This window comes from Furipterus horrens, unplaced genomic scaffold (assembly GCF_987537825.1).
Source record: "Furipterus horrens unplaced genomic scaffold, mFurHor1.1.pri manual_scaffold_9, whole genome shotgun sequence".
NCBI lineage: Eukaryota > Metazoa > Chordata > Mammalia > Chiroptera > Furipteridae > Furipterus > Furipterus horrens.
This window is the reverse complement of record NW_028327179.1, coordinates 27,662,668-27,686,446: the sequence shown is the minus strand read 5'-3', so window position 1 is coordinate 27,686,446 and position 23,779 is coordinate 27,662,668. Positions and strand designations below refer to the sequence as shown.

Here is a 23,779-nt window from a genome sequence, read left to right as displayed (position 1 = left end):
TGTGGAAACTATGTTTAACCTTTTGAGAAACTGCCAGACTGTTTTCCAAAGTGGCTGCACTGCACCATTCTACATTCCCACCAGCAGTGTACGAAGGTTCTAATTTCTGCATCTTCAGCACTCTTGAAATTCTCTCTTATTATAGCCATCCTAGTGGACATGAAGTGATATCTCATCATTGGTACCCATATACATTTCCTGATAGCTAATGATGTTGAGCATCTTTTCATGTGTTTTGGCCATTTGTGTATTTTCTTTGGAAAATTGTCTATTTAGATCCTTTACCCCATTTAAAAATTGTTTTTATCATTGAATTTTAAAAGTTCTTTGTAAAATTCTTTATTTTCCAGATAAAAGGCCGTTATTAGATATATTACTTGAAAATATCTCACATTCTTTGGGTTGTCTTTTTCACTTTTCTGATGATGTTCTTTGAGGCACAACATTAGTTTTTATAAAGTTTGATTTCTTTTGTTATTTGTTCATTTGGTATCATATCTAATAAACCACTGGCTAATGTAAGGTCACAATGATTTATTCTTTTGTTTTCTTCTAAGCGTTTTATAGTTTTAGCATTCTCTTATATTTTGGTCTTTGATCTATTTTAGAATTAATTAAAAATACTTTAACCTGTATCCCAGAAAAGAAATCTAAGCACTATTACATGTAAACCTGTATTTGACCACATGTTTAAGGTGTATTTGAGAAAAGAAACCATCAGGTAGCCTTTGGCTTTATTATCTCTGATGTTTTTTGAAACTAAAATATAATTTAATTTATGTCAAATGTGTATCTGGTTCCTGCGAGTAATGTGTAGGTTTTAAAACTGATTTAGAGTTAATCTCAAAATCCAAGCAGTTAATTTTATACTTACAGAATAAAAATAAATAAAACTTTCTCCCTACACTCAGTATTGCTTAGCAGATCTGAGCATTATTTATAAGCTTCTTTTATATCTTCCCTAATTCAGACATGTTTGTATATCTGTATGCTGATACAGTGCATCATCGTAAGAACGAAATGTAACTTCGAAGACCCTATTGATGGGCATTTAGATTTTTCTTAGTTTTTGTCATCACAAGAACTGCTTTTGAAAACATTGTGTGCTCTTGCAGACAATTGCCTGGCAATGAAATTGCTGGGTCAGAGCATTTGTACATGTTAAATTTTGACAAATATCGCTGCAGTTACTCTCCCAAAGGTTGTGCCATTACACATACTCTTCCTTAGACATTTCATATTAAATTTTTATTCTGTATTTATTATGTCATGAGAGAACCCTTTGGAAATATGCCTTATCTTAGTTGTTAACCACTAAAATGTTTTTTATTTACATTAAATATTTCGGAACAGTAATGTAAGAAAAATTGGTCAAATTTTGGGGGGATGAGAAAATCGATCACATATTTGCTGGCTCCTTAAGAACTTCAAAGCAAGACCATCCTAGAATGTAAAACTTACTAACAATTCTGCTTTTAAATAAATCATATTTTAATCTCATTGTAGCCATGTTAAAATTATTCTGGGGTAACCTACACACTGAAAATACTAATTTAAAAATTTTTAGATTTATGATTGTGTGCCTTAAAGTTTTAATAAATTAAATGTCACCATTAAGGAATCTGACAGTAGTTAAAAGAACAAAAAATTGTACTGTTAAGTATATCAATGTTCTAAGCCTTTATATTTCCCATTATTATCTGTGTAAATATGTAGGTTTCTAAACTCTGTTCTGTTACTCTAATTCTTCTAATCCTCCTCCCCAACAGAACAAAAGTTGGTTAAGGAAATTGATGGATATTATCAGTTACAGCCTGAGAAATATGAATACAGAAAGATTGCGCTTATTAAATAGAACATGAAGGTAGCCCTAATCCTTAAAAATTTTTGGCCACAAATTGATACATTATTCTTTTCCTGATTACTAATATTGACATTTGTATTAAAGTAACATTTTTATTGATTTAAATATCTAAGTTTTAAGAGATACTCTCATGAAGCCCTCAAATATATTTTCCAAAATGATCGTTCTTTATGGGTTGCCCTGGGAACCTGACACATCTTATACTAAGCATCATATAATCTTGTTCCCCCCCCCAAAAAAAAACTGCACCAATGATTTATTCTTTGTTCATTCTAACATTTAGGACATAGTCGTAATTAAAATATAAATTTAGTTAAAGAAAAATTGTAAATAATAAAAATAAAGTAACATTTCCTTAGCACTTTACCAAATTAATGTTTAGTATTTAGGAATGTTTTTTCCTAAATTGGAAAGTTTTACTTTTTTAATTTACTTACAAATGAACTAATATTTACATAATCTCTTTAAAATTGTTTTTTTAATCCTCACTTGAGGACATTTCTTCATTGCTCTTAGAGAGAGGGGTGCAGGGGAGCGGGGAGAGAGAAAGAGAGAAACAGAGATGTGAGAGAGAAACATTGGGTTGGTTGACTTCTTGTATGCAAGCATGCTGGACCAGGGATAGAATCTGCAACCGGGCTATGTGCCCTGACTAACAACCTTTTGGGGCTATTTACATAATCTCTTTACAGTAGTGTAGTCATTGAGAAGATTGTGTAGCTTTAGTTTAGCAGTTTGTTATAGAAAAACTGATACATTTTGACTCTTGCCTAATTTTATCTTATCCATTTTCTCTCTGACATTATTTCTAAAAACTCTGAAATGATGAAGTTCAGAGTAAGAACAGTATATAGTGAAAATAATTTGTAAGTAAATTGAGTATATTGATTCTTGTTCCTAGCATTTCAATCTTGTCTGTATAGTAACAGAAAAATCTTAAATGATTAATGCTTAGAATTTTATTTGTTAACCCTTTGTAGCACACAGATGAGGCAAATGGAGTGAGATCTGTCTTTACAACAGAAGCAGAGTGGAAAGTTTACTGCAGAAGCTCTGCTGCCATTTAATTAGCCCTGTCACCACGAAGTTGAAACTACAAGCTCTTTATTTGTGAAGACATTAGACAAATGAGCTTTAAGGTCTTATCAGGTCCAAAATATATGATTCTGTGATTATAGTTTCATTTCTATTTTTATTTTTTGCCACTCAAAACAGTGCATTAGAACTAAGCAAAAATATAAGTAGTCCTCAGTTGGACACCAAATTAGTAGAATTATTCTGAATTATGTTAATATCCTTCAATGAGTACTAATAGAAAACAAACTTTTTATTAAAATTTTTGGGTAATTTCCAAAAAAAAAAAAAAATATAGAAAAAAGGATTTTGTTTCTGGCCTCCAAAATTAAAATAAGAATGAATGAATAAACAGAAAGATGTATACCTGCAAATATTAAATTTTCCTTTCTTATTAGCAGTGAAAGTGATTTCTTGAGCAGTTAGATTAATTCATTCAGCATATATTTATTGATTGTCTGCTATGTACCAGACCCAGTACTTGGCATTAGGGATATAGTATTAAAAGAACCCTCTGCCCTTGAGGAATATTATGGAAAGTGCTATAATACATACAGAGAGCTGTGGAATTTTAAAGACAATTTATCCTTAGTGCTTTGAAACCTAACTACTTTGGGATTTGAAAGAAACTTTTCATTTAATAAAGGTAACAGGCAGAAATTAAGACACAAGATCAGTGTGTTTATTCTTGGAAGAATCAATTATGCTGATGGTAATAGTGGACTTTGAGATCAAAGGAAACACTATGTGTTCCCTGTCATCCACATGCTTACTGGCTATTCTTCTTACAGCCTTTGGATATTCCGGATGGCCGAAGAGCCCCACTCCCTGCTCACTACCGGAGCAGCAGCACGCGCAGCATCGACACTCAGACCCCCTCTGTCCAGGAGCGCAGCAGCAGCTGCAGCAGCCATTCACCCTGCGTCTCCCCCTTCTGCCCCCCGGAATCCCAGGACGGTAGCCCTTGTTCAACAGAAGATTTACTCTACGATCGTGATAAAGGTAAGAGGGAAATCATCCATCTAGATAGAGGACTTGTTATAGGGCCTTGCTCATTATACTTTCTTTGTCTTAGACCATTGCATCATTTTTTTTCTTTTGTTGAATGGTGGGACTGTAAAGGATTGGTTAACCTAGGTTTGTTCGTTCATTGGTTTCACATACCCCCTTCTTTGTGACTCTTACAAACATCTTCCATAAATGTGTCAGAGAAGCACAGCACATGATTCTAACAGCTAATTAGAGCTGTAAAATGGAGTGTGTACAGCTGCACATCATACAACACACAGGTTTTTCCTTGGTGTTGTCCAGAGTTAATGATGGTTCTGGTAGAATTTGTATTTCTCATGCCTCTAGTCAGATTTCATAATCAGGATGCTTCGGGAGGAAATAATTTCTGAATATACTGTTGCGAAAATGAGTATATTTTTCACCATGTAGATAAACTTTAATAAGTCCCTATAGGACATCAGGGATCATATTATGGTGTATACATGAATTATTGACAACACCAATAAGAGGGCAGAACCCCTGGAATTTTGTTGCTTGTCAGGCCCGAACTGTTTCCCCATGTTCTTCTGTCCTGGTGACAGGCACTCGGCTACCGCTGCTCCTTCTGGCCATCTCAGCCCTAGACGCAGAAGGCAGCAAAGACTGCTGAGCTGCCACCTGCCTCGCTGCTTTCAAAGAAACACTGAACTCACTCTTAACACATCTGTTGCTTCTCACCATAGAGAACTACATCGTAGGCAACAAAAATTTACAAAAATAGGAAAGTTATAGTTGACAGAATCTTAGAGGATTTTTATGGTTCTTGTCCTGATTTAGTCCTCACTCCCTTTAATTTATTTCATTTTGAAGTATTCTTACATGTTAAGTGCTCAGCCCAGCAAATTTTTACCTATGCATGCACTCATGAAACCACTGCCTAGATCAAGATACAGAACATTGTTAGCATCCCAGAAGGGTCCCTCTGCCCCCTTCCCAGGTGGTACCTTTCCCCTCTCTACCTGGAAGTAACCACTCTTCTGACTTCCATCACCACAATCAAGCTTCTCTCTGATACTGGATTTCATAGAAATGAAATGGGAGAGTGTGGGTTCTTTTGTGTCTAGCTTCTTTTTATTCACCATTATGCCCGACTCTTGGCTGGGCTGTTAAATGGAACCTACTTTGGACTTTGTCCTCTGCTCTTATTTCTGTGAGTACATCTTAATGGTTCTCCCCTTTCTTTACCCTTTCATTATTGAAAGCCTCGTGAACTCCCTTACTCCATTAAGGTTGTATTGAAGGCATCTCTTTGCTTCAAGGGGGAGGTGTCCGTTTTGTAGAATGTCAGACTAGGAAACTTTCATTTCACAGAAGCATCTCACGGGAGAAAATACACCTCCTCACATCATTCTTACTAGGGATGTTTTGCAGTAAAACAAACAAGAAAACATCTATTTTAAAGGCAAATGGTAATGTTAAATAATTTTAACTTGTTTTAGGCTACACAGGTGGTAAATGGCAAAATAGGTCTGTCTGATTGATTCCAAAACCCATATTCTTTGTTACACCAATAGAAAAGATAAGTACATTTCAGGTTGACCACTTCTGCTGCTTATTAGGACTTGTACTTGGGTTAAAACAAAAAGTAAGAATAATGATAGTAGGGCTAGGCAAGCAATTCTAGAGTTTTGTTTTGTTCTTTTTAAGTTTAGTTCTGTCTGTGGGTTATTGAGAGATGCTAAACCACAAAGGAAATGTATTAAGAAGAGGATAGATGAGTTCCATTTTGGTTAACTAATTGTAAGCTTGCCTTCAGGGCCTCTAAGTGACTCTGTTCCATGAGGCAGGTGAATCTATTGCTTCTGCAGTTCAGAGAGGTACTCACTGAGATCCTAAGTTTAAAATAGTAGGAGTTAAGAGCCTCACTCGCTTTGACACGCAGGAATGGATTTGAGTCCTATAAAGTTCTGGGCACAAAACTTGCAGTGATTCTCAAGGAGTCAATAAATGGTAACTGCTGCTGTAAAAATAATTGTCATTATTATTACTTGTTATTTCCCCAGTGCCTTCTGGAAAAATACAACCTTTTTCTCTACAACAGCAATATTCAACTGGGATGACGTAAGAATTTTTAAAGCATGTACTACCTGACCTTTTAGCCAGGGACACTGACTTCTTTTCCCTTAGATTGTCAAATGAAAAATGACAACAACCAACACAACAATAGCCACATGGTGTAAATGAATCAAAATTATACCTATTTTTTGTCAGCAAAAAATAAAATGTGTTTTTTTGTGTGCCGCAGAATTTTAGTGTATGTGTGCCACGTGGTAAAAATGGTTGAAAATTGCTGCTCCACAATCTAGCCAAAATCTCCGTGTATAGCCTAATTTCTGTCAACTATCTAATAATCTGAATTTTTTCCACTTTTATTGTGATATAATTGACATAAAACATTGTGTAAGTTTAAGATGTACAATGTGATGATTTGAGGCAACCGGTTGATATTTCTCTCCCTCTCTTTCTCCCTCCTTTTCACTCTCTCTAAAAATAAATAAATAAAATATTTTATAAAAGGAGAGAACATTGATTCAGATGATCTCTAAGGCCAATAGTTTGTTCCTAATAGTTAAAAATACATTTCTTAGTAAAATTGGGTGATAATACCTACCTTATATGCTTTTGGGGTTAAATGAGATACTGTAGCAAAGTGCTTAGCACAACCTTTGGTACTTAGTAAACACTCAAAATACTCAATAAATGATGTTGGATGTGGCTGTAGTGAATTTTTTAAATTTCTTTAAAAATTATGGAAATCTCAGAATCACTGAAGACATTGCTCTGTTTTCTACAAGACTACTTCAGTTTAGTATATAATACCACATGACATGAATGTCTTAATCTATTGTATGTAGTTTTGAAGCATTACTTTGTTACTCTTCCCTGAAAAATGTGTGATCTTCTATAAAAATGTGAAGTTCTTAGTTCTCAAACAAATCAAGTAGATCTTTGTGAAGAGAAAATTAAAATAGTATCTATCTCTTTTATACGTATATGTATATGTGTATGTGTACATACATATATATGTATTTTAGGATCAGGAGTGGTGGTTTATGTATTTCAGCTGCATTAATACTTGTAGTTTATTGAAGAAACATTTGTTGAGCATGTAGTATATGTCAGATTCTCTATTAGAAAGGTAGAGAAATAGAAATGGATAATATGTGATACCTGTTTATAAGGAATTTCTAGTCTAATAGGGAGTAAGAGTAATGTAAATAAAAAATACACTATTACACAAGTATGTGCTGATTATTAAAGGACAAAAGAAGAACTTATCATTTTATAGTTTCTGAAACTTACATATGTTAAGTCATTCAAACTATAGAATATAGTCTCTGACTTAATACTCCATGTATAGACTAAATTTTGGGGATTTTTTTAAAGATACTAATTCTATCTTATAATTGTCATTTTCTCACAGTAAAGCATAAATGTCTTTTGTTTTCATGTATTTTCAGTAAAAAAAAAAGTGGAAGTTACAGATTTCTAACAGGTTTGCATCATTAACTAGGAAAACAGAATTGATATGGTAATTTTATAGTCAGATAGGATTGATTTGGCATCCCTATATAAGCTTCAGTTGCTGTACAGAAGTTTGTTCTGTGGTAGAATAGCTGGCTGAGACACCCTTAGGTGCCTGGATAGACATGCACAGCAGGGGAGGAGTGGCCAATGTGACTGGGCTAGGGAGCTGATTCTCCTCCTAGTCCTCATCCGCTAAACACTTACCTTTGTCCTGACTTTGCTCAGAGTACTTCTGCCTATTCCTAACATCCATTCTCCATGAATCATGTATAATTTGAGACCTCTAGAATAATTTTAGTTGATTAGCCTATTGATTTCTTTGGCTATTGCAATTGCAGTGCCAGGACAGAAACACTCTATTGAGAAAGGTCCAGCCATTAAGAGACTGCTTTCAGGTTTTGGTTTCTGTGGGGGTTTTTTTGCCAGGTTTTTCCAGTGACCAAAAGGCTGAAGGCATCCATCCTGGTCACGTGTATAAAGTTGCCAGGCTAACCAAGTGAGTAAGAGCCACAGGTCCTACATTATGGTGTGGTAGAGAATTAAGGGCTCCCAAATAGGAGCTCTCATTCTGACATCCTCAGAACATATCCTGAGAGTTGGCTAAATTCTTCCACATTATCATGCCCAAAATGCAAGGGAGAAAAATAGTTATTTATGTAATACAGATGGCAGAGGCAAAGTACTAATTCTTTAAGCAACTCTGCCAGTCTTCCTTGATGGTAGCCAAACTAGTGTGGGACAAGCCACAAAATCTAGACTTCAGTCTGCCACTTATAGTTGATCTTTGGCACAATTCTCTTAGGCAGTTGTTACAAAATTCTGCAATTTTGCAAGATATAGTGGAAACATTGATTATTCCAATCATGAAGTCAACTCAACCATTCTACTTAGTCCAGCTAGGAGAGTTGTATTCCAAGAGTCCATAAATTGGTTACTTGGAACTTAAACAATATTTTCCCACAGGAACAATGTATGTTATGTGGATAGAGTTTCCTAAGACCAATGCATAAAAGCCTATTTGACTCATGCGGTGATTTAACTCATAAATATTAATATTTCTAAACTTTGGGTCTTAGGACTGAGCAACCCTTACTCGCAGGAAAGAAAAAAAGTATTATCTTGTCTTCTCAGGGTCTTGAGCTGACCCTAGGCAGACTTAGAATTTTTGACATCTTCTAATTCCTTTCTACATACATGTTATTTGATTTATTTCTAGGACTCCATTTCTTAATTCTTGACCTTTGCCCTTACCATACTTTAACCCTCTATCTTCTAGGTAGCCTAATCAGCCAAGATTTTGTAGCACTTTTCTCTTTGTGGTTTATGTTGTGAAAATGATAAATGTTGGATATACTTTTTTTAGTTCCCATATCTTGCAAATGGCTGCTTTTGAGCCTGAATCTGTTTCTTTATGAAATGATACTTGCCATGTGTTTCCAGGATGTTTATTATCCTAGAAGAACCTCTTGGTGGTAAAATTACAAAGAGTGTAGAGATATAGTTCGAACAAAGAAGTTAAAACAGATCTGTTCTGAAGCAACAAAAGAACAAAAACAAACAAACTCATAGACACAGAAACCATATGATGGTTACCAGAGGAGAAGGGGAGCGGGGGGAGGGGGATGAAGAGGGTAAAGGGGGTCAAATATATGATGAGGAAGGAGATCAGACTTTGAGTGGTGAGACACAATGCCATATGCAGACAATGTATTATAGGGCTGTATACTTGAAACATGTATGTTATTAACCAATGTCACCCAATAGCTTTAATTAAAACAATAATATATATTAGCTGCTGTTTTAAAAACTGATGTGCTTTAGAATTGTGGTTCTAAGGTCATCTATCCTATTTCTCTTTTTCAAGATAACATCTAAAATTACATATATTCGTATTCTGACAGCACATAAGAAACATCCAGTAAGTGCCTTTCCCCCACTTTCAGAAAATGTTCATAGTTGTACCAATGGCAGATGTTGTGTTCGCTGTCTGGATGAGTTATTATTCATAATTTAAGACTATTAAGTATACAACTGATTTCTGGCAGTTACAACCCAGAGCCTACAATAGATGCAACCCAAAATTTATTATCATGTCTGCATATATCTTTCACTTAACTTCCAGGTATATATTTAGCAGAATATAAGCTCCACCAAGAGCAGGTAACTTTTTTTTTGCTTGTTGCTGTATCCTCAGCAAATAGAGTAGTACCTAAAATGGAGTGGTGCTTAGTGGAGATTTTTTGAGTAATTCTTTAAGATCTTTTTTCATGGTCTGTCCATTTTTAAGGATATGTTTTTATAGCTGTGTTGAAAATATTAGTGTCTTTTTCTGTAAGTTGTTAAATTTTATGTGTTTGGCTTTTGAAAATTCAGGAAGAGTGTGATAATCTCCCTAACTCCTCAACAAAAAACAAAACACTAAGGTTATGCTAATTTAGTGATAGGCCTTTGGTGGGAAAGCAGACAAAGTTTCACGTTTCCTGTTAACTTAGGGGAAAGGAAGTAATTTTGCTAAAACCCGTCGCATCTTCTACTCTGTTTATGACTGGGGTGAAAATATAGGCTGTCAACCAGGCTAGAGGAAAAGGGAAACTGTTGAATTTTTTGTCCCTGCTATCTTTTGTTTTCCCCTAGGAATAAAGATCAACACATACAGGCCACTCTTTGCACTCTTATCTCTTTGTGGGCCTAATAGAAGGCAGACCCAATAAAGCTGTTGCCTGAGCTGGAAGACTAATTAGAAGCATAGAATGTTAGATTGGAAGGACCTTGATCTTCTAGCCACCTGGTATCTCTAATGAGGATGCTAGAGTTGAGATAGAGCAAAACTTGGGTGGATAGTGTAACTCTAATGAACTCTCACTCTGGTAGGGCCAGGTTGGATCCTTGCTCTGCCACTGAATAATCTTGTGTCCTTGGGCAAGTTGCTAACATCTCGCATTTTAGTTTCCTCACCTGAAAATTAGGGATAATGATGGTACCCACCTCACCGCATTGTTATGGTGATTAAATGTGCTCAGGTGAGTTTACCTTTGTTATCTCCTGTAATATTACCACAGTCCTATGAGTAGGAATGCCGTTCTTATTTTAAAAACGGGGAATCGGAGGCTTGGAAAAATGAAGTAACTTTCTTAAATTCTGTGCAGTCCAGATGTCAACAAAGACCTACTACTTCATACTATTTCTTGCCGCCTTTGCAGGAGGAATAGCCTTTCTACAGGCATCCAGCTGAGAAAGGGCCTGGTGTGTGGAGAACAGAAAGAAATTGTGTGGCTGGAGCACAGGGTGAAGGGTGCGGAGGAGAAAGCAGTGCGAGCAGAGAGGTGGAGAGGCCACTGTTTTATAAAGGGCCTTGGAGGCCTTGCTGGGAGAAATGAAGAGCCGAGCACAGACCTTCTGTCAGCTAAGGGACATAACCGGCTTTGTCTTTTAGGACTGTAACTCAGGTGGAACTACAGAATTGGAGAGACAGCAGGAGGACCAGCTAAGGTGCCAAGTTAGTAGTCCAGTCCTGTGGTCTCCATACTTGATTTACTATACAGCTTCTTCAGCCATTTCTAATCTGTACCCCTAATATAAATTCATATCGTTCTTAATTATATACATGTACTTCAGTCCCCAAACTATCTGCTAGTAAAGTTTCCTTTCTTATTTTTAAAGGTAGAAAGTAAATATATATGTGTCCTAGGATTTTCTTCCTGCCTGTCAGCAAATTGTTCCGTGCACCGCATTTGGGAAGCGACAGGTGTAGGGCGAAGGTGAGGAGGGGCCGCAGGGGCAGAGGAACTGGAAGACAGGGTGTGGAAGAGGAATCGGCAGCACCTGGTGGCTGGTTTGACGTGTGAGGTGAGGGGGACGGACAAGAAAGGAGATGGGGTGAAGGCAAAGTTTTGTAACCTACTTATAAGGGTTGACTTTGAAATTTTATGGAACCTTAGAGACTATTTGTAAAAGCCAGATGTTCTCCTTACCAGTTTGGTCTTGGAGTTAACTAAAAATACAGGCTTTCTGCCCAGTGGTAGGAGTGTTGTCCGTGGGATCCATTCCTGGTCAGGGCATATACCTGGGTTACAGGTTGGCTCTCCGGTCTGGACATATACAGGAGGCAACCAATCGGTGCTTCTCTCTCACCCCCCACCTCTCAAATCAATAAACATATATTTTTAAAAACATTTATGTAGGCTTTTCAATAGATTGGTAATGCCAGCTGGTTCCAAAAGTTTGTTGCCAAGGACTGCCATATAATTGTGTGTGTCTCTTGATTTCATTAGGCCATCAAACCACACTACAGCTGATAATTTTATTTCCTGATGCAAAAGAAGTAATTTTAATAGTAAAGTAGTGATTCTGTTTAGATCCTATTTAGTCAGCCATATTTCTAAACTAACTCCACTAGCTAACTTTTAATTATGTTCTTTGTGTGTCATTGAATACAGTGCTGATTAACTCTATGCTCACATTCCTGCCTATTATTCTAGCTGATAAAGATAGAATAAGAATTGCATTCTACTGGTTATTGGTGCACTTACTATAAAACTATTTTCTTTGTAAGGGAATATAAAGAGTCTGCATGCTTAGGGCATTGATTTGCATTTCAGGATGATAGGTCTGTACCTGCTGCAAGATGCCGTTGTGAACTGGAATAGCTCATGCTGGCAGACTCGCTGGAGAATCTGGCACTCCAGACACTACTGTGCTTTCCCGCTAGATACAAAATCTTGTCTCTACATACCTGAATGAAGTTAGGGTGTGCAGATCTATTAAAAAATGACACTTATTCTCTTCTTCCAAGAAACAGTGGAAAAGGTACTTAATTTCTGAATGGTTCACCTTTTTAAATTTGCAAAATAGGAAAGATGTGTCTATTATTCTAGCAATATTTGACCTTACTGTGTTTCAGGCACTTTCCTAACCCTTTTACACACATTTTTCATAGCTGATATCAGTAGTTATTTTCATGTAGACCTCGGTAAAGGAAGAAGTCAGGTGGTCTAACTCCATATCAGTGTTTTAACTTTTCCATGTTTGGTTCTCAAATATGGCTACACTTCAGAAGCATTTGGGAGCTTTACCCAAAAAAGGAGCACATGACTGTGAGGAGCTTCAGACTAAAATCAGAATCTCTTAGGGATGAGGTCTGGACACTGGTATTTATTGGTTTTTAATATATATATATTTTTTTATTGATCGGTTTTTCAAGAGAGAAATATCGATTTGTTATTCTACTTATTTATGCACTCATTTGTTGATTCTTGTATACACCCTGACTGGGGATTGAACCTGCAACCTTGGCACATTGGGATGGTGCTCCAACCAACTGAGGGCTATATTGGTATTTTTAAAACATCTTCTTATGAGTATAGTGTGAAACCAGAGTTAAGAACCACTGCTCTGTAATTATATTGCTAGTTTTAGAATTAATCTCAATTTGATAAAGCAATCTGATAGTAGAAGATAAAGCACATCTAAAAACTTAAGGCTAAATGGAATCATGGGAAAGATTTTATAATACCTGTCCACATAAATAGATCAACTTAATATATATGATTTTTTTATATTTGAATTGGGAACCATACAACTTAACATATCAGAAATAATGAAAGCCATTTGTAAGGAGAAATTCCAACAATTTAAACCATAAAGGTGCATGTAGTTTAATGAATATTGTTACTACATGGAATTCCAAACTTTTAATAATGTCTCTCATTTTTCCAAGCTTTAATTCACTGTCATGTGTTTTAAAATATTTGACAAGTTACTTGTATTTTATTTGGTAACTATGGTACACATTCATAAGTATTATCAATTATAGTAAAATAATCAAATATTTTTCTACTCTTGATTCTTCAGGGTTGGGTTATCCTATCATAAATATAGATGAGAATGGTATAAATATAGACAGCTATGTAAATAATCATATACTTTGCATTTAATTTTATTGCCATTGGCTATTACGTTGTAAGAACATAAAGTGACATTTTAATCTAGCCTCATCTACACATCTAGTTATTTCCTACTGTGGAATAACAGAATGAATGAGAAAATTTATCATGCTTGTGAGCAGAAGGGATTAAATTAGGATTACCATGAGACTTTTCATCTTGAATCTCCTGAGCAGGCATGCTCACTTCATATTTATAATGTTCTCTTTCTGAAATGTGGTTATTAAATACAACAAAGAGTTCTAAATAAATCAGTTAGAAATTGAAGCTGTAATGGGTAGAATAGGTTGTTCATGTAGGTTGTTTTGAAGCATGCCATATTATAAAGGAAAAAAAGTTGGTACAGTGTTCCTTCTTTGTATTTTAGAACCATAAAAAATCACAGAATTTTAGACTTAGCAGTGTCAATTCTTATGATTATGTAGAAACTCACAGAAGTAGTTGTATATACGGTCACATCACTATACAACAGCCAGCAACAGAGCTGAACACTGACGAGGCATTTCTATTCCATTTCTCTTTGCACTCTATATCAGGTTACATCCTTACCTGAGGAGAAAGCTTCAGATTTAACAAATCTGTCTATGGTTCCAAGTTTTGTTCTTTCAAGCTTTGTTTTTCCAGACCACAGAACATTAAATATAAACAAATAAACGTGTGTATATTTTAGAAAATTTTTAGAAATTGGAAGTTGGAAAGTTTCAAGAAGAAAAACCATTTAATTCATCGTTAATGGGAAGATAATCAGTTTCCATAGATTATCCAGCTCACATCTAACTTTCAGTTCCAAGGAAGTCCCTTGAAATTAGCAATCAAGTTATGAGAGAAATCATGGGGGTAGGCCTGATAATGGAATAAGAAATGGAGCATTGAAGATTATAGCTGTGGCCAAGGTGATGATTCTTACATGGTAATGCGGTGAATCCTAGACTGCGGCCGGCATGGTCACACCCTGCTGGTGGCAGATATGCTTGGCAAAGGCATGGAGCCTGTGGTTGCAGGCTATCTCTGCATGCCAGGTGGGCTGTGTTGTTACCCACAGTGATCTCTATGGAGGCACCACGTGCCTTGCCTACTTACAAATTTCCTCTGCGTGGCGTGTTGCTGTTTGGATAGCAAAGTAGGGTCAAACTGTATTTTTGGTATTATACTAGGTTCAAGGCCTCCTTCTCACCAGTTTTTTATTGTGGACCAGGCTTCTTGGTCTAGCCTAGCTCTAATTGCAAACTCAGACTCTAGTCAGGTTACTGATGCTTTGCATGTACTTAAGAGAGAAATTCATATTTCCTCTTTTCCCTCCCTGGGATATTTGTTTAAGCAATATAATATAAGCCTCAAATCTGCATGGTATGTGAAGAAACCTAACTTAATTCTAAGACTTACTTCCAAGAGACTTTGCATAATATATAGGGACATGCATAAAATAGTGATGGAGAGACTGTGTGGTTTTCTAGTCTTCTCAATAGTGTGGCCTCATTATTTTTCAGGCAATGATTTCCCAGCCAGAGATGCAACCATATTCAAGTATAAGCACACATCTTTGTTCTCAGGACTAACATAGAAGCTCTTTGAATCACTCACCAACTATACTATTAGTGTGCCCGAAGGGTCTACTTTCTAAGCATATACTATACTTCATTAGTAATGATAAAAACATCTATCACTCCAATTCTGAATGTTAGATTGTGTTCTGTATCCTAAACTAAAGCTACTTATCAAAATTGTGACAAATGTTAATTATGGTGCAAATGCCATCTTTCAAAATATGTATGAAAATAATACATTTCAATAGATCATGTGCTTGGTATTTTAGTAGTGGGGATTGATGTGCATTAAGTCAGAATGTGTTTAAATAGGACTATTGTATTTAGACAAGTATGTTACTGACTTTACAGCTTGGCATCTCACAGAGATAATGACACATTTGGTGGATTTGAATTTCCAAAATCCTTTGCCAGGTAGGAAAGGGAGAAATTACATATAGGTTTTATGGCTTTTCATGAATAGACCATTTTCTTTTTGGTCAGAAATATGAAGAAAATACATAAGGTAGAGATGTTTTTAGATTTCTCATGCTCCCAGTAGCAAAAATACAAATTATGCTAAAAAAGTGCTTTTATACAGACATTTTCAAAGGCAAAATCCTGAGCAAATTACTTTTTCATGGTGGGCCGAGGGAAAAAGACATTGTGTTATAAACCTATTTTTCCCTGCATACGTATTATTCTTGATGTTTAGTAAAAGTAATGTTTCTGCTAAGAGTTGGTGAAGATTTTTCCACATACTAAACTTTTCAATTACATTGGTTGTACAGTGAGAAAACAGAGAACCCTGTGTTACAATCTCTTGTAATTCTTCTGTATGACTTATACATATTACACCACTCATTTGCATTTTGAAATACATAATAATGTATTTGTTTTCAGGACTACAGCTCTACTTTATTCTTCAAATAAATGCAGTTTTCTGAACCAAAATATCATCCTTTTATGTTCTGTGGTGTGGCAGATTACTGTTGCATTGAAGCTTTTATTTGTAAGAAATGTACTACACAAGGGTGTTAGAAATAGCTTTGCAATAAAGGAAGCTCTGTGGTAGAAGTAAGGGGGCAATAGTGGATAAATTGTGCAAAAGGCTGCTTGTTTGGAAATCAAATTTAATTTAAAAGAGCTTTCAATCACTAGTTAATGTAACTGCTTTAAATTTACAGACAGTGGGAGTAGCTCACCGTTACCCAAGTATGCTTCATCTCCCAAACCAAACAACAGCTACATGTTCAAACGGGAGCCCCCAGAGGGATGTGAGCGAGTGAAGGTCTTTGAGGAAATGGCGTAAGTAATGTCTTTTCTATCAGCTGGGATCTGCAAAGCTGTGAAGCTTTTTCCTGAGACCAGTTGATTACAGATGAATCAACTACTCCATCCAGCTGATAATGGTTTCAGAATAATGAAAAGAGAACTGAATAGGCAAAAAAGATCTTATTAAAAGAGAATTGGAGCCTATATGTTGGAAATATGTAAGCTAATACAAAAGAAACTTGGAATTTCATCCTTACTAGCTAAAAGATCTATTTTCAGTCATTAAAAATTTCCCCAGCAAAGGCTCTGTTGGCTGAGGTGGCTAACACAAAGACATTTAGCAGCCACATGGGGGTCCCTGTGTAGGCAGCCTGATGACAGTGGAAGCCAGTCTCCTTCCCTGCAAGCACCTCTAGCGTGTGTAGTCACTGAATTTACACTATTTACAGATTTTTTTTCTTTTTGAAGTTTCAGTAAGTATAAATTAGAAGTTAAAGGAAAAGAGGTTCATACTGTAAATACTTGGCAGAAAAGCTCCAATGAAAACTATGTGGCTCTTGGGCTCCCTCATCCCTTTGCCCAGTGCAGGTGTCCGGTGGCGGTGGCTGCGCTCCTGCACGTGGACAGGGACAGAGGCCGGGCTGTGACAGAGAATGGCTTAGTTCCTGGGCGTGGGAGGAGAGGAAGGGCTCGTGGACCCTGCCCTGCTGGGCTGACTGGCTGTTCGAGAAACCACTGAAACTTTTTTTCCTGATCTGTGTTAGTAGAAGTATGTATAGAGTTGCAGAAAAAGGAGGAAATGCTTAAAACCAAATATGTGATGGGGTAATCCCTCTCCCTGGTATACTTTTTCTTAACAGAAAAGGTCTTTCTAACTTTGCATAATGTTCAACTACAATGTAAGATGGGTTTCCATGTTCCTAAGTGCTTGAAAGCAACCTAATGATCTCTGAAAAAAATTTGTCTGCCCAGTCCTTTTGAAAATGCTTTTGTCTCAAATATCACTTCAGTGCTGTGTACATCAGTAGTCTGCCAGCTGACCTGTGCTATGGAAGATGTTTACCCCTCTGTGTACACTTAACTCATTCCCTGCCATTCACACTTGAGCTGTTTTAGAGAACTCCGATTAACTCAGCAAGTACTTAACTTTTTCGTGATTGTGAACCTCATTTTGTTTTATGGTTTTAGGTCTCGTCAGCCTATCTCAGCCCCTCTCTTTTCATGTCCTGACAAAAACAAGGTTAATTTCATCCCAACCGGATCAGCTTTCTGTCCTGTAAAACTCCTAGGCCCTCTCTTACCTGCCTCCGACCTGATGCTCAAGAACTCTCCCAACTCGGGCCAGAGCTCGGCCCTGGCAACCCTGAGCGTGGAGCAGCTCTCCTCCCGGGTTTCCTTCACGTCTCTCTCCGACGACACCAGCATCGGGGGCTCCCTGGAGGCCTCTGTCCAACAGCCATCCCAGCAGCCACCGCAGCTCCTGCAGGAATTGCAGGGAGAGGAACACATCTCTGCACAGAGCTACATGATCATCTAAGGCGAAGGGGAGCTGGCCTCAACCCGACCTTCCATGGATTAGGAACTAGATCCCAGACATCTACATGCATGGAGTGACAAAACTTTCAGAACATCACCACCGACAAAATACTTATCAGCAACATCAAGTATCTCTTAACACTGATCTTGGCAGGGATGGAACTCCTATTCAGCAGTTTTTGTGGAAAGCAGTAATGCTTGCAAAACGTGTGTGTCATTGAGCATTTTCAGTGGAGACTATGCATTTCATAGTATGTTTGACAGATTAGTACTGTGTCCTGTGTTTTGTTCCAAATTCTTCAGTATAAATAAGCTCTATATCAAAAAGTTGCCTGTCTCAGTAGAAAATGTCTTGCTGTGTTTTGTCCTATGGAAAATACTGTACTTCAGGATTATGTTTACAATTGATCCAGGTGTTTGTTTCTAACTTCTGTAATACATACAATGCAAAAAATGAAAGAAATGGCCACAACAGTTGCACAGTGCCCACCCTATGGCCTAGCTTCAGGTACTTCAGTTGAAGTCTAAACTCAGGTAACTTGGAATGTATATCATATTGGGATATTAACTATTTCACAGCTAAAAAGCTAAAGAGGGAACATCACTCTTTGCCTTTCCTTACTTTATGCATTTCCCTTTCCTCATTACATTCCACTTTCTTAGAATAAGAAGTGCATTCAACCCTAGGAGGACCATAATCCTGGACATGGGTGAACATGAGAAGAACCAGCAAATCTTGTGGTGTCTTACATCACCTCTGTCATGTGGTTACAAGTAAAACAACTGTTGTATTCACTGTCTCAACATGTGTAAACGTGGCTTTTTTTTTTTTTTTTTACAAGTTCAGGTGTTGCTCAGTTAATGACTGTTCCATGCCGCATATGAAGTGTGCAGTACTAGGCTGCACACAGACATGCCACATAGCGTGTGATGGAATTTAAAGACAAGACTGTCTGGGTTTAAATTCAGAACAAGTGAAGTTTCACAGGGGGTAGCTGAGATTTTTAAATTTATGTTGGCCATCAAGGTCAGAAGATGCTACTGTTTTATCTAAAGGCATATTAATGTTCATTTCCCTTTTGGAAATCCTTTAACTTGCAGGTTTAAAAATGACATACTTTTGGTTATTGTTTTCCTCAAGCAGCTTAGATGCACGAGTTACATTCGTGTTGAGAGGAAATATGTAGGTCTCAGAATTAAGGCAACATAAGCAGGTTATTTAGTGACTTACAAAAGCAGTAGTTTGAAACTGTCTCGTTTAAGCCTCTCATAATAATATCATTAATAGCTCTGTTAATATTTTGCTTGTGCTAAGTACAGCAAAAACCCAAGAAAATTAGCCTTGACTTCGCAGATTTGACCTAACTTCTCAACCAAGTGTGAAGAGAGCCCTAGGTACTCTTGACTGGTCAACGGAAGAACCCAATGTTCAGACATTGTTTTCTGCTGCACAAAGAGAGCATGTAAAAGCAAAGGGAAGTTTTTTTTTTGGTATTTTTATTCCATTGCCTTTAGTTCAATAAAGTGTAGAGTTGTTTCCATCTGCACCTAAAGCGTATGGCACAATTTTCTTAAGAATTAGGGGAACAGGGTGCCTACAGCTACAGGAACGTTTCAGTTCCCTTCAGTCATTCCTGGGTTTTTATTATCTGAAGAGGTTGAAGAAGGAAGACATGATAAAGGTGAAAGCAACACCATTGATTTATTTTTTTAATGAAATGGCATATATATGTACATGTTTGTGTGTGTATGTATTCTGTGTGTTACTTCATCATGATCCCAATTATCTTCTCTCCACCAAAGTTTGCAGTAATATTTTCTCCTGAAGGTGCACTTTGGCTCCTTTAAATTAGTCAGTGTTACATTGTAGGAGACTGTCACGGAAAAGGACTCGGTTTACTTTTGCCATTTTCACAGGGGAACCTTTCAGAACAATCTCTTCAGCAGCAGACACCTTTAACCCTAATAATCTCAGGCCTTGATGAAAATACTATATTTTGTAGATTATGGTTAAAGGGAGAAAATTATTAGCTCTGTAAGATAAATATGAGCTCCATTAACTTCTGATATCTGGTTTAGCATTACATAATGTGTTGATCCTATGCTCTGCTTTTGTCCAAATAAGATGCAATAGTATCAATATCAATCTCTGAAAGATGGACGGAGTATGCTTTTTTGGTGATGAAATCTGATGTATGATATTTATAGTGATATGTGCTTTTATTTTCTCATGAGAAACTGAATATTGTGTTGTACATTTGTTCTTAGCATATATTAAAGTTTTGAACCAAATGTGTTAAAGCTTCTGCTTTGCCATGTACATTTCCCAGAAGTTGTTGAGCTCAAATGTATCCTACATCCAGCTGTAGAAATTTGTCAGGAACTGTTTAAATTTTGTATATAGTTGTACTGTTTAATTTCGCCACTGCGCTGAACAGTATTCGAGTTACCATCAATACGGCTTTACACAAGGAAATGTGTGGCTTTTGTTTTGTATTTTTTCAGTATAGAAGTTCTTGTGTCTTATTTAAATAAAGTTATTAGTAAAAGTGGAATAGTTCACGGATGTTTTCGGAAAGACCGGGTGGTGAGCCTCTTACGTGACGGAGAGGAATTCAGTTCAGGGTAATGGCAGTATTCACTGCTCAGTGAGTGCCTTGCCACATCCAGGGCTGTAGGGAGTCTAACTGGATCAGATTTCCACAGCCTGGTTTCCTCCTGACATTTAATTTACACACTTTCCATCACAGGGTAAGAAGCTAGATGTCTAAAGTTCCAAGTCTTTGTAATGCTCCCAGCCATGAGCACCTTCAATAGAGAAAACATTGTTTGCACGTCATGATTTTATACCTAAAAACTATTTATGGAAACTTTTTTTTTTAATTTGGTGAAATCAGCTCCAAGAAAGTTGCATATTTCTTGCTGTGAGAGCTATAGCAAAAAAAGAATTTATTTTTTACTCTTTTATTTATGTTTAGACTCAGGATAAGAGGAAGAAAAGCTTTACAGAACAGTGGGGTGGTGATGCTATACCCAGCTATTCAAATAGGGTCATGATAGATCACATGGTGTCCTGAAAGCAAAAGCAAACCACTTTGAGAAACAATTTACCAGCAAAGTGTTCATTTCCGAAACACATCTCATCAAAGAGATAAGATTTCACCTTTAAATCGAAATCTAAAATGACTAGTATGTGTCTTTTCAGCTGAAAAGAAGTAAAATATAAAATTTTAATGGTTTGTCAGCCATCTTCTTGAGAAGGATACGTGTTTTAGGCAAGAAATCATGTACCTTACACAGCTTAAAAATTTCATTACAAATGAATATGAAGGAAAAGTAGAATTCTCAGCCCCATCGCTGCTTGACTCAATCACATAGTAAGCTTAATGTAAACAGCCCCGAGAAACAAGTCAGTATATCAGTATTTGCCAAGTCAAGTCTTAGGAAACAATGAGGGGGAAATTAGGCCTAAGAACTTACATATGTTTAAGTGTATGCTAGCTAGAAAGTGAGTGCTATCCCCGTGCTCCACCCCACACTGTGAGGCACCTTTAGGTCTGAAGTTCTGTTATCCCCACATGTTCCCTAACTGCTCTCTATGAGCAGCTTCCACCTTGGCCCCCATCTTGGGTACCCGATTCTTTTTTCCCCTGGACACTCGCGCCCTGGTGAACTCAGAGCTCTTTGGAGCTGCAGGATCTTTGTGAAGATGGATCCCCTAATTCACAGCTTGAGTCAAAATCGGAATGCTGTGGTCTAGCCCCACCATTCCAGTTGTGTAAAGAGCATCTCAGACCTGCGGCCTCATCTCAACTTCAGCCGTTAAATGGAGTGAAGACACTCTCTTGTGCCCTGTTGGTCCAAATCAGCTCTCCCTTTTTACATTCCTATTCCTGTTTCCTATAAGACTGGAATTCCAAGTCCTGACCTGTTCTCCACCTAAATCTCTCAGATGAGCCCTGTGTCTTCCTGTGATTGCACCACTGAATTTCAAGCTGCAGAGGCACGATGGTGTCAGATAAGCCAGCCATGCCATGGGGCCAGATGGGCCAAATCCACCCCATGCCTACTTTTGTAAATAAAAATGTTATTGGAAAAATGCCACACTCATTTGCTTATATAGTAAGTAGTAAAGGTTTTTTGGGTTTGGGGGGGGAGGGGGGTCTAAAGTTATATGTGGATTATTGTGCAAGGGGTCTGCACCCCTAACCCCCACGTTGTTCATGTATCCACTGTGTTGCCTCTGGCTACTCTGCAGCACAATAACCAGGTTATGTAGATAGTCTGGCCCACAATGCCTAAAATATTTACTGTCTGGTCCTTTCCAGAAAAAAGTTTGCTGACTTCTGCTGTAGACTAAAGAGCAAACTGGATGTACGTAACTTGTATCATACACTTGGTTGTCTGTGAAATATGTTCACAAGTTCTTTGATAGGCCTCCTTTCAAGAGGTAGAGCTTAGTTGTTCTCCCCTTAAGTGTGGGCTGGACTTGCTTATGAGTAGAATACCACAAACATGATGGGCTCCCACTCCCCAGGTTACTTTATAAAAAGACAGGCTTCTGTCTTGGGGTGCGCACTTTCTCAGATCACTTGCTGTGGGGGAGGCTATGTTATGAGGATACTCAGGAAGTCTATGGAGAGACCCATATGGAAAGTAGTGGGGTCCTCTGGCCGCCAGCTAGCAAGGAACTGAGGCTCCTGCCGGGAACCATGTGAGTGAGCTTGGAAGCAGGTTCTCTGGCCCAGTTGAGCCTTGAGATCGCTGTACCCTCATAAGAGCCTTCAAGCCACACCCAGCTAATCCCCTACTGGGTTCCTGACCTTCAGACACTGGGATAATCAATGTTTGTTGTGTTAATATGCTAAACATGGGGGGACTTTGTTCCACAGCATTAGAGGACTAATACAATGCAGCAGCTGCTCCTGCCCCCTCTAGGTGATGTGACCAGCAACATCACCTAGAGTTTTGTTATGTTATTCTGTGCTCTGGCCACAGAAAATGACGTTTGTCTTTTTTAGAATGGACACTTCTTGAAAGAAGCCCCTTTGGGCTCAGTCCATGACAAAGCTTTCTCGTGCAAAATGTTATTTGAACAATTCACGTGGTATTTGGTCTACTGTATGTGCCTAAAGGTTGTCTAACACTAAGTCATCTTACCTAAGACAAACACATGGAAGCGAGGGGTGGGTGGGAATTAAACCCTTGCAGAAAAGGATTCCCTATGGAAAATGATGCAGGCAGGGGTAAGATAGGTGAACCGTTTTTAAAGCTGGAAAAAAAGAAAAACCAGAATCTCAAACCAAAAAAAAAAAAATATTTCCACCTCAAATGTCTTTGTTTTTTTTTTTTTCCTTTACTAAACAGAAGGCTGGTGACCCACCAGTTCTAAGTTGGACTATTCCATTCCACAGGCATTTGCATCTCTAAAAGATGAGATAAAAAATAAATTTTTTGAAGGTTCCAGATCAGTTTGGTGATGGCCTCTCTCATTCAAAATCAGCCATTTTCTTAGCACTAAGAATTTGAACAATTAGATCATTTTTCCTCCAAAAGATTTTCTGATAACAAGGAATGGGTTCCCTTTCACACAACGGATTCTACTCAAGTCTTGGCATCAGTTTTAAGCATGACTTTGATGACATTCCGTTAGCCAGAACTGGGTATGGCCTTGCAGGCAATGGATGTTATTTCAAACCACTGTCTGGAAGCGAGCTGGATAAACGTGGCTGTAGGGCTCCACAAGGACCTGCCAAATGGGGGAGCAGGGTTCGTGTTGGAAAGGCAACCCCTTTCTCAGGTTTTCTGTTCCACTTTGTAAAGGAAAAGGGTTATCCTCCAGGGACAGAAGTTAACAAAGGACACTGCTCATGTGCTGCCGTAAGCAGCCTGCCATTTTTCATATGGACTGAAATCAAGGCAAACAGGGTGATCTTAACTCACTCCCCATTCATCTATCTGCCATTTGATTGCAGACAAACCCCAGG

At 37.6% G+C, this 23,779-nt stretch overlaps 1 protein-coding gene across 3 annotated transcripts in view; it reads left to right on the top strand.

The window, feature by feature from the left end:
- Positions 1 to 19,285, top strand: part of GLCCI1 (glucocorticoid induced 1) — an 82,007-nt gene extending 62,722 nt beyond the window's left edge. For all 3 annotated transcript variants that reach the window (XM_090287193.1, XM_090287192.1, XM_090287194.1), the window contains 3 exons: positions 3,730 to 3,940; positions 16,169 to 16,289; positions 17,445 to 19,285. In XM_090287193.1, coding sequence (XP_090143319.1) covers positions 3,730 to 3,940; positions 16,169 to 16,289; positions 17,445 to 17,793 — 681 coding nt within the window. In that variant the 3' untranslated portion in view covers positions 17,794 to 19,285. The remainder of the gene's footprint in view (positions 1 to 3,729; positions 3,941 to 16,168; positions 16,290 to 17,444) is intronic.
- The last annotated feature ends 4,494 nt before the right edge of the window (positions 19,286 to 23,779 follow it).